Raw genomic sequence first — 11920 nt, 5'->3', positions numbered from 1 at the left:
ATTTCTGTGTAATAACTATCAAATATATGCTACTTGTACACTAAACTCTTCAATAATCACTGATAAATCCGACGAAAAAACATGTAATCTAAACAATTGTAGCTCGTAATTGTCGATAATCAACACGACATCGCAAACAATCAACCATTTACGGGTCTAATTAGGGTTTTGAAAAGATTATCTAAGCTTAAAAAAGAAATAAACATCTTTTTTTCGTTGAAACTGGCCAGAATATCATTTCAAATCACAATTATCTAAATCGGTGGGAAAAAATTATTTCAAATCATGAAACAAATTAGCCGCATGAGAGAATTAATTTAAAATGATTGAATGTATAGATGATTATTTTTCACCAAATTTTGGTTTCATTGTCATAGATATAGGTAGATTTAATCATAAAATGGAAAATAATATTTTTTTACGAGTCGAATCAGATAAGAGATCCATTTATGAACGATTTCATAATAATTTTTGTGAATTTAATTATCTATAAAAAATCTTTACAATTTAAAGTTTTTCTTTCTTACTTACTTTTTTTAAATAAAAATTTAAAGTTATTTTTAGTTTAAAAAAAAATAATTTTCACTTATACATAATTATTATCTTCTTTCATATATGGATTTTTATACTGAATATATATATAAAGAATTTAAAATTTTATTGTGTAAATCACATCAGATCATTCTTTTATTAAAAACAAATCCTCTTATCTAAATGCAATTTTAAATCATTCGAATCTTATTACTCATGAAACTTGATTAAAAGGTAAAATATATATTATATAATTGACAAGAATTTATTGTAAGTTGTAAACTTGATATATTTTAAAGCAAAAAATGATTGTTTTTCGTCAGCTTATATTTATAATATTCATATCTTACATTTGTCACGTTTCTATCCACATTACAATCAAATTTTAGAATGACACAGACATCTATTTACCAAAACAAATAGAAAATTGTATCATTACATATTATAAAAATTTATGCAAAATTTCTCCAATAACAAACATGTAAGATCTTGGGAAACCATGAGCTCAAAAGAAAAATATTGCAGAAATAAAATCTTATTCATTATAAAACGTGTAAGAATAAGATCACTCGAGTTGAGCACAAGACACCCACCAACATGTTTCCGAATTTAATAAAGGTAATAATATGTTGTTTTCGGCACAATTAAGAACTTATTAAAGTAAAGACAAACATGACATTACAATCTATCTATGATCATCTGACCACAGCTTGTACGTATAACTAGGGTAAGTGTAAAGAGGTTTCTGTAATGACACGACTACACGGAGACAGACAATAGCCAACTAAAGCATCTAACTAACCATAAAAGGCAAGCCCTAAAGTCCATCTATATTACAATGCATTTGGATGCTTCTATGTTGGCTGGTTCTTGATTTCAGAGCATCTAGATAGAGTGAAGTCGTGCGACGCTTTATGAACAATTACCTCCAGCCTTCTATCAGTAAGGACATGTATGTATGCAAGAAAGTTGGGTGACTGAGAAAGAGGATTGTTTAATGAAGGACTATGCAGCATAATCCAATGCATGATCACCTGAAAAGTAGAATGGTCATTAGATAAACTCAGTCTTAAGTCACACTCCATGAAAAATGTGTAATTGGAAATAGGGAACTAACTCTGAGTAGAATCGACTGACAAGCGATCGACTAATATAGGCATTCCACTGTCTACGAAAACACGAGTTTTAAGTGAAAATTCATCAGATCATCAATTGAATGAATAAACCAAAAGAACAAAATACTATGAACATTCTCATTCACTTCAAAAATAGCAGAAATTAAAGATTTCAGGTTAACATATTTTTATATTTTTGGGAAAACCAGTCATTGTTCATTAAATATTTTGGTGAGATATGATAAGAAAAGACTGTTGTATCATGATAAAAATCAGCAAAGGACCCTTATCTCTGTTAGAGAATGGTTATGCTAATAATGTTTGCATAGATACTGATAGTATCCTATAGAACTCTATATTTTAACTGTATTTAAAGGGGACTCCTGTTTGAGATGGAAGAGAGTTTCGAGGATCAAGTTCGCAATTATAGATAACCAATTCAGTTACATCATACTACTAGAAAACAGAGATGTAGAGAAAGTGTTTGTCAGCTTCAAGATATTAAAACGTGGAACTTGTTGCACAAGCAAACACAATCGGTCAAAAATAAAAGTTAAACATAATATGTTGCAAGAACTAAATCATCTCTCCCAATTCATATTTGTCATGTGAATAAAGTGTTTGCCACCTCCTGGATATCAGTTCAGAGTATACATAAACATATAGCATAACAAGGAGTGCTCTGTACAACATAATTCCATGTTCCGAAACATTGCATTGTCGTAATATCTGTGATTCCAAAGGTCCATTTTTTGTGATTTCAAATTAAGAAATATCAGAAAATTTACATCTTTACAGCCTAATCATTGACAGATAATTTCTCCTTTCAAATACAGGAACATAAAACATAATTTCTGGAGTTCATCGAGCTTGGCAACAACATACGCAATTCCAGAATCCATAACAGAGAAGATGGATGTAAAAGAAGAAAAAAACCGGTGTTACATGATGCAATCAAGAAGCATACAGAGAATTTGAATGAAACAGAAAGTGAAACCCGCCAACAAGTAAAATTCTGGAAAAATAAACTAAGGGTCATATTCTCGTTAAACCATTTCCTTGTGATAGTCTTGAGTATTAAAAGAATTAGTAGAAAATCCCAAATTAGGATGATCAAAGAGAAGACATAATCAATGTGGCTTAAAGATTGTTGATCATGATATACACATCAAAATTAACAAAAAGAAAGAGAAATTAGAAGAGGTTATGGAGACAAAGGCAGGCACATTCAATGTTGAACATAATAAAAGCAACTTACCAAGAGACTTGGTTCCTTTGATGGCCTCAAAATTTCTATATGTGTAACCGACAAAACTCAAATCTTTTGGATTACGCAACTGTTAAAAATAAAATGAACAATGACACAAAAAGTAAGTATTGGACAAAAGAACATGCCAGGTGTTAATAAAAGCGGAAACTTTTCAGTGTGCAAGATAATACAATGTGTTTCACAGGTAAATAAAAACTAAATAAAATATGTGTATTCGATGACATCAAGAGGGGAAAACCCACTGTCCTGTCAAACTTTCAGAGAACCAAAACAATAAACAATCCAGTAATTAATTGCACTAATGAATTGAAGTTGAGGCAAAGAACACCTTTAATGGAAAGATAATAAGTAGGCACTATCCAGACCTAAGGGATGTGCCCATATACGAAGAGTGTTGGACTCAATACTCCAGGTAGCTACCAGTTTCTCACACGTGTAGGACACACCAATCTTTTTACGACAGATATTTCATAATTATTATTTTTCATTGAACGGGGACCTAACTAATGCAGATTAGGCCAATCTTTTGGTGCCAGTATAATTTTGGTTTTGGTTTTGAAACAAATGTCATACCTCGAGTCCGTATGAGGAGAAGCATTAATGTGATTTCTTGAATATGACAAACTCTTTACCAGCTAGTTGGCCAATACATTGTCAACAGGATATAACTGAAATTCTATACATAGGCATAATTCATACTTGGAAGGATGTTAAATAGATTGGTGTTATTGATCTCAATAGAGTTCTGGGTTTTTATCACCGGACTTACCATATTTCATCACCTTATATATATGTGTAATAAAGGAAGATTAGTTTCGAACCCTGTTTTTCTATGTGATGCATCAGAAGGTATGTATAGCAAACTCACTTCACAACATTCAAGTCTTCACAAAATTATCAGGGAAAAATATAACTATAATAAAATTCAATTTCTTCCCTTGAGAAACCTATGAATTGACAGAAAAATATCCATAACTTGAAACAATATAATGTCGATTACCAATTCTAAGCACGCAACAACTTCTCAGAGGAAACAAGTGAATGTTTTTATGAATCACTTGAGGACAAATTTTTAGATTTCCTTTCGTTAAATACAACTAGTGTAAAATATTTCATGTTCATAATAGTGATTCTCTATCTTATTCATACAAAGGCAAGCCAAAAAGAATGAGAAACCCTTATTGTAAATGGGGGATCCAAAATTCTCTTTTTCTAGAGGATGAGATTGAAGTGACAGACCTTCCTCCAAGCCACTGAACTAGATTTAATTGGCGGCGGATCCACCTATTATATTATATGCAAAGGATATCAGGATGTCTGCTGAATAATACATAAGCTGTTACATTTGGAAGTAAACAAAAGGAAGCCACCATAGATCAGCAACATGTTGAAAATAAGATAATATTTTGAATCTCGAACTATTAATTCACGACTACTATAATTATAGATGTATTTTTTTTAATAAAAGGATGTGTAAGTAGACATATAGATTTTGTTTCCAATTTTATTACTTGGAATTTTACTATCTTTTCTTGGTCTCAAGTTTTCTTGATCAAGGTAGAGAGAGATAAGATAAGATAAGATTAAAGACCAACTCAAGAATTATTGAAAAAGGCATGGAGATGAAAATAACGTAGAAGATTCAACATGCTGTCTTATCCTGGTAAATTTTATATAGAGATAAAAAGATGATATGAATTTTCAAATGTTACTCAAAAGTCATTATTGTTAACAAGATTCAACTCATTGAACATAAATAACAATATGTATCATCCGTGATCTGTGTGGACCATGTTCACTAAAGTCATAGCTTCTAACAATTGAGATTATTTATGTTAAACATTCAAGCAAAGAAGGCTCAATCATTGTCATTCTCGCATTTAGAAGCTACTAGAATCAACAGGAATTAACAACAGTTTCTTTATGATATTTAAGTAAATTCTTAATAAATCATCTTCTAGTTTGCTTAATCTTTCACCTTTTTCTCCAGAAACAACCAAAAAGAAGTTCTTATGATATTAGAGAGAATCGATACTGTACCTCGTCATATTTCATAAAATTCTGAGTATCAAGTTCCCCATTAACCTCTGGTTTATATGCTGCTTCCATCTCATAAAGTTTGTCCCACTTAATATCTTTGAACCATGGATGAGCCTGATAATGATATACTGAAATGTTACTATCTCGGTAATTGTAAGCATGAAACAGGGAAGGGAAAGACACCTTTATTTCTTCTGCCCCATGAGAGCCTAGCCTTAATTCAACATCACAAATTAACCTACGGATCAGGTTCTTTGCTTCAGGAGTTAGCCTTGCTTCATCTGGAAATTTTAAATGATTTCTCCAGTGCACAATCTGATGTAACAGTATGTGATCCATACAACATTGATGAGAAACATATCCATACAGGTTTACATTGTAACTAATGAAAGTGGTTCAATGGAAACATCTGAATAACTGACTGGACATTATAAGGGCATATTTGAGAGTTGAGTGTTAATTTCATGTGCTTACATAAATAATCACATCACAAGGAATTAAATTATTTGCCAACATTTTTGAAAAGGCTGATAACAGAAGTTATCCATGAGCAACTACAATCTACAGAGCAGAAAATTAAAGTTGCCTACTTCAAAACACGACAATGGAGTCCCATAGTTCTTGCTAAATTTAAGTTCACAGTAGAACAGAAATTTGAAAGTGCAGAAAGCTGCTACCTGTAGAAAGTGTTAGACCTTACAATTGGCGAAGAATTAATCCCAATTTATATTTGATTAGAAAATTTTGTCCTAATGGCACACCATTATATTGGGACAACACATTGATAATCAGAAAAGGAAGCAAATAAAACCTTACAATGTAATAGCAATAAAAAAAACAAGCTGAAAGGAAGCAAATAAAACCTTACAATGTAATACCAATCAAAAACCAAGCTGAAAATAAGTGAGAAAAGCATGTGGTTGACAAATTAAATAATATAAATAATCATGTTTCCATCGCATTACTATCAATTAAGATGATCACAAACAGTTGAGTTCTCAATTAATTCTCTGGAATAATTGATGAAGCATTTTTCTTTGGCATATACATTTTGATAAGCATCATGAACATTGAAACGAAAACAAAAGTCAACTGATCACCCATTTGATTGAACTCAGAAACTCTTTACAGTTAGCAGAACAACCTACCAGATATCACGTACATGAAGCGGGGGAGCGTGTGAATTAGACTTGTTAGAGATATAATCTTTTAGCATCAATATCATACAAAACATTTGAGAAATGAGCACCTTTCTACATGTTGTTATTGGATCATCAGAATAGAATGGGGGGTGACCAACAAGCATCTCATACATAATGGCACCTAGAGACCACCTGCAAGAAGAGTATCCAAAAGATCAAGACAATTTTACTCCGTATAGGACATCGGAGAGCTAGATACATCTTCGAAAGACGATCAATCAGAAACATAAGACAAAGTAATAAGAAAACTACTATTTAGTGCAAAGAAACTAACCAATCACACTCGATCCCATAGCCTTTTTTCAATAATACTTCTGGAGCAATGTAATCAGGCGTACCGACTGTTGAAAATGCCTGCATTAGTAGAATAATAAGAGTCATTGCATATCAAATAGTCGCTTAAATCCAGTTTCAATAGTAACTTCTTGCAATCATCAATGACAGCAGTTGTAATGTCAGTTTCCCTCCCCAAATTTTTTATTTTTTAGGAAAATAGTTCTTTTCTCAACATCCATTTCGTACTGCCCTGACTTAACGTGATCCCCATGGGCATGGCAATTAGATACCAAAAAAAAAACTAGTCTGGTAAAGAATTTTGAGGTTCACGTGATATATCTCGAGCTCTATTGATTATGTGCTAAGGAAGTTTTCTTTTACCAGTGTTCTCCTATTCATTTGCCAATGTTGCAATTGCTCAAGAGAACTCTTCCAATGGCTTCCATCTCCCTTATCAGGTAAGCATCCATTGGCATCAACAAGTCTCTTAAAGTTCTCTTCATTCATCTGTTCATTTTCATTTATGGGAGTCAAATTTGAGCAGTCAAGAGGCTTGCAAAGGCCGAAATCAGAGAGCTTCATATGACCATTTTTATCCAACAGAAGGTTATCAGGTTTAATATCCCTGCAAACAAGATGACGGAGAATCTCTGAATTATGTAATTACTATTTTTAAATTTTACTCAGATAAGTTCGGCAATCTGATAGAAAAAGAGTAATTCTGAAACATTGACCTGTGGATATAATTATGCTTGTGGATGGATTCTATCGCCAGAACACTTTGGGCAATATAAAATTTAGCTACTGTTTCAGTTAAATGCTCTTCTCTTATGAGTAATGTCATAATGTCTCCACCAGGTAGGTATTCCATTACCAAATACAAGTATTCAGAATCTTGAAATGAACAATAAAGTTTCACAATGTACGCACTGGCCACCTCAGCTAACAAATTCCTCTCGGCTTTCACATGTTCAACCTACATAACATGTAAATACAATCATCAAAATGAGTTCTTTTATACGAAAAATTGCACATGCACCATTGGCAAAAGTGATTGGCAGAGGAGGGCTGCAGTTGTGCAGTACAGGAGGCCACTAAATAAATATTAATTTTATATAGCAATTATATTTTATGTGGTTTGCTATTATACTACAGATAATAGCTGCATTTTTTATCTTTCTTAGAAAGTTCGTGTTCATGGCTGCCTTGATTTGATCCAAGCAACAAGCTCCTGGTTATCAAGTTCAGTAAAAAGATACTATGCTGCTAACTTGACTCTAAGCTGGTTTCAACCTTAAAATTTTCATCGTAAAGATGCCAAATATGGCTTTCCCAATTAATTTAAGCTAAGACTTAATAAAAAGAATTATCATAAAAGTTATTTTTTTTTTCAACACAATGGTTCACAACTTCAATCTTCAATCTCTGAACTTAAATATTATGATAGGAACGGGCAAGAGGCAACATATCTTCTCAAGTAAATCTGGGGACAAAAAAGTAGTGGCTTTTTATTGTAGATGAAGGAAGGGGCAAAAAAGCATCACTTTGTATTTTTAATTTATTCACAGTGACTTTCTATTGTGAGTTTTGGTATTTAGTCACCAGAGGCTGAATATTTGATAGATAGTTACATTTAAGTACAAATGACAGCGCCAAATTCTTTTTCATTTACAATGAGTTACAAAACTAATAATATAATATGAACATAGAGATGAAAGAAATGGTTGATATTTGATAGATAATTACTGTCCTCGAGAGAATTCAGAGTTAAATTTGCAGTTAATGGTACTTTCTTTTTGGTGGTATCTATTAATGGGGATAAAATGCCTACTGGCTGAAATCTTTGATTGATCATATATTTTGAGCATTAATTTGCACTAACCTGTCCCCTACTAAGCATTTCTGACTTTTTCAACTTCTTCATTGCATAAATGTCACCGGATTTTTTTTCCTGGCAGAGTCTAACCTGCCACAAAATTCCGCATAAAAAACAAATGACATTACTATATTGCACGATAAAACAAAATACATGTACTGATAAACTGTGTATTACCGAGCCCAAGAGACTAAAATTTCAAATTACAAACATTTATTATGCAAGTGAAGATTGGAAAAGGCAGACCACTTAAACTAGCATCAAGAGCTGGTACAGACCAAGGGAGAACTTAAAACCAGATTGAGAAAACAAATCCCAACTTCACAAATGAAGACCATAGAAAAGCCATATGATTAACTATCAAATTTATATAGGAATACATAAACATATAAATATCTTAGGTACCAGACACGATATTTTGCTATCAACCTTTCGGATCTAATAATAAACAAATCCACACTGACTCACAGATTAGATACTATTGTGCCAAAACAAACTGGTGGAAGTAAATGAAATGATGTTGAAACGACAACTTCTCTCAAGAAAGAAATGTATACTCAAAAAACAAAAGATCAGCTGTCCAATTGAAGGAAATGTGGATGTCATTAAATGCAAACAGAAAATGGATATACCAACTGTTATTAAATAAATATACAACTCTCAAACCTCTCCAAAGGCTCCTCTCCCTATGATGGTTAAGAGCTCAAAATCATCAACTGAAATCTTGTGCCGCTTAAGTCGCATATACTCCGTCTCTTTGCGTTCCAAGTCTTTCAAAATATCCATTTGCTCTTCCTCGGATACATCTGAATTAGCTAATACCTTCTCTAACATGAGACGCCTGCAATTTGTATGTATTAATACCAAGTACCGGTGTATAACTCTAACTAAAGCTCATTAATAAATATGTTGCCTTTTAAGGAAGAAAACCAGTTCATTCATAAAATAGTAAGCATAAAAAGAAAACATTTCTGTTTTAATACAGCACCAACCAACGAGGTACTAGCTAGAATGGCAGCAGAAATCTTGTGGTTTAACATTTATTCTATTCTAGTTCTGTGGACCTATAAACATTGTCAACCACGCCATCCACAAAACATACACGATATGTTTTCCTCATAACTTGTTTCATACATGATTGTTCTTGTCCATTCTGCAACATAACCACATAATTTTGATATTTTTGAACATATCTGAAAGTAAAGATTTGTCATTTCTGGCGAAAAAAGTGAACATCTCAACAGTTGCTTATTATTCAAGGAAACTTTAATAAATACTGATTAATTATTTTTTTCCACGCCCGGTTGGAATTTCACGAGGTCTTTATTTCAAAAGGATTGAAGACAACATCCATTTTTATTTTTATTTTTTTTAGAAAAACTTTTGCATCTCATTTTGATGAAGATTCCAGTTTCACACTATTTTACAAACTCGATCGGCCAGAAGAGAGACAAAACCGAAAGCCACACCACCTTCCACGATTAAGATCAATAAAAATGTACATATTTTACAAAGTTGGTGGAAATTCAAGCGTTTCATGTTGAATTTAAAATCTCACACATAAAGATGATCTAATTTTTTCTAAAAGAAAAAAAACATTGTCGGTCGATGCCAGAATATAATGATTTCCCTGAAAATTAATGAAAATCATGCTCGCTTGCATGCATGTATTGAGTTGAATTGCAATAATAAACAGATATACATAAGACCTTTGTCTGCGTTTCTGCATGTCTTTCATATGGCTTTTGAAATGATTCTCGATAAAATTCTTAGCAGCGGCGACCTTTTCCATGGTGAAACTTGACCCCAAATCTTCTTCCTCCGCCTCCTCCGCATCCACATCCACCGCCTCCTCCATCTCCTCCGCCATTTATAAGCACATAAATGCGGGCTCGCGGCGGGTGGGGTTTGTATATATTAATTAGCGTGTGTGGTGCGCGTGAAAATTGCGGGGGCGTGGAAAGAAACGAGAGAGGGATCAAATGAAGGAACGAATTAGATTGTGTTTGTTACTTTCCCAGCTGTGCTATCAAATTGGTGGTCATATATACTCCAACCAACACCATTATTTGACTAACGTACTGCGTTAGCCTGAGTTTCTCATATTTAGAATTACATATTTTTTTCTAGACGAGTATGTTTTTTGTCAGATGATTTTACAGTTCTATATTCATGTAAAATAGACTCGACGGCGAAGTTATGTTTCAGTCGATTATCTTAACATGATATCATGGTATCAGAGCTCGAATTCGATGGATGTGTTGTAAGTTTCTTTGGATGGATCTAGTTTTAAGTCCATGATCTTGATAAATGAACTCATGTATAATAACTTTTTTATTTACATTAATTTATTTCATCTTTTATTTTGGGAGTATAAAATAGTGTAAACAAATTGAAATATTTTTGGAATTTAACTTTCTCACAAAGAAATAAAAACTATTTTATTCAAATTAAAAAAAAAATTATTTTAGTTAAACTATAGAACGATATAATAATTATAAATATCGATATAACGATATATAAATTTACTTTTAACATTATTTATAACTATATTAAGGTTATATACCTTAGACTCTTTTTTTGGTAGGATGGTGTGGTTCTCTCACCTTTATTTTTTGTTATTTGATAATTATATATTTATGGAAATGTTACTTTGTGAGGTTCTCAAATTGAGTAGATGAGATCCTATCTATGTGGGCACTACTCTCACTTCATTTAAACGGGTAAGATCTTGTCACACATACAATTTCAAAAAAAAAGTGGGTCCTATATATGCAGGGGCAAATCTTGGCCATCCATCCTATAAAATTGCATACAATCTTCGTTAATTTTTACAATCATGATACTACTCATATTATGTAACTATATTAAGGTTGCTCTCACCTTGTACCGTTTTTTGGCGGGTTGTTATCTCTTTTTTTTTTTTCCTTTTTCTGCCATTTGATGATTACATATTTATGAAAACACCGCGTTGTGGAGTTATATAATGATTTCGATTATTCAGCTGTTAAATTTCAGTTTCAATTCGTTATTTTTGCTACTTTTGTGAAAATTTTGGTCATTTTTTTCAATATAATTCTCATGTATACAGTTCCACATAAAAACATTACATGTAAATAAGGAATACAATTTACAAATCCGATGAAATCTTATCTCTCTAAGATCCGGCAACTTCAATTCTGGAGTGAGTCTCATGTGAGACCGTCTTACGGATCTTAATATGTGAGACGGGTCAACCCTACCCATATTCACAATAAAAAGTAATACTCTTAGCATAAAAAGTAATACTTTTTCATGGATAACCCAAATAGATATTCGTCTCACAAATACGACTCGTGAGACCGTCTCACACAAGTTTTTATCTCAATTCTGACTCTTTACAAAACCATTTTCACATAAAGAATGGAACTGATTCCCTCCCTCCGTTGCAGAGTCAAACTCTTGTAAATGAACATATTGCCGATGTCTGATTCTCTCCATTTCAATTCTACTAATATAGACTTTGACTAAGCTCAGAATATATATGTTTATTTAATCTTTCATATGATATTAATTTATGCTGTATCCCCACTAGATTAAATTGTACATAAGTAAAATACTCTGATATAAT

The 11920-nt window shown here is 32.4% G+C and overlaps 1 protein-coding gene across 2 annotated transcripts; it reads right to left on the bottom strand.

Moving 5' to 3' along the window:
• Positions 1-1337: 1337 nt before the first annotated feature.
• On the bottom strand, positions 1338-10322 carry LOC140818637 (uncharacterized). 2 transcript variants are annotated; one of them, XM_073178667.1, is made up of 13 exons: positions 10020-10322; positions 8977-9151; positions 8317-8400; positions 7169-7410; positions 6816-7059; positions 6433-6512; positions 6206-6290; positions 5140-5271; positions 4957-5070; positions 4156-4200; positions 2905-2983; positions 1649-1699; positions 1338-1565 (listed from the first exon to the last, which is right to left on the bottom strand). In XM_073178667.1, exons 1-13 carry the CDS (start codon positions 10178-10180, stop codon positions 1537-1539), a joined length of 1521 nt encoding a protein of 506 aa, XP_073034768.1. In that variant the 5' UTR covers positions 10181-10322; the 3' UTR covers positions 1338-1536. The 2 variants fall into 2 exon arrangements, with proteins under 2 accessions (XP_073034768.1, XP_073034769.1); XM_073178668.1 differs by lacking the exon at positions 1649-1699 and having other exon boundaries at positions 10020-10321.
• Positions 10323-11920: the final 1598 nt, after the last annotated feature.

This window comes from Primulina eburnea, chromosome 17, assembly GCF_022965805.1.
Source record: "Primulina eburnea isolate SZY01 chromosome 17, ASM2296580v1, whole genome shotgun sequence".
Lineage (NCBI taxonomy): Eukaryota > Viridiplantae > Streptophyta > Magnoliopsida > Lamiales > Gesneriaceae > Primulina > Primulina eburnea.
Note: the sequence above shows the minus strand (reverse complement) of the source record. Positions and strands in the feature narration are given on the sequence as shown.

Excerpts from the sequence above, each read along its gene's own strand:
- LOC140818637 (XM_073178667.1), bottom strand. The coding sequence starts at position 10,180 with ATGGCGGAGGAGATGGAGGAGGCGGTGGATGTGGATGCGGAGGAGGCG. Across the intron at positions 6,513-6,815 it reads AAATGAATAGGAGAACACTG|GCATTTTCAACAGTCGGTAC; the intron begins GTAAAAGAAAAC and ends CTACTAATGCAG. Across the intron at positions 2,984-4,155 it reads GTTCAGTGGCTTGGAGGAAG|TTGCGTAATCCAAAAGATTT; the intron begins GTCTGTCACTTC and ends TATTTTTAACAG.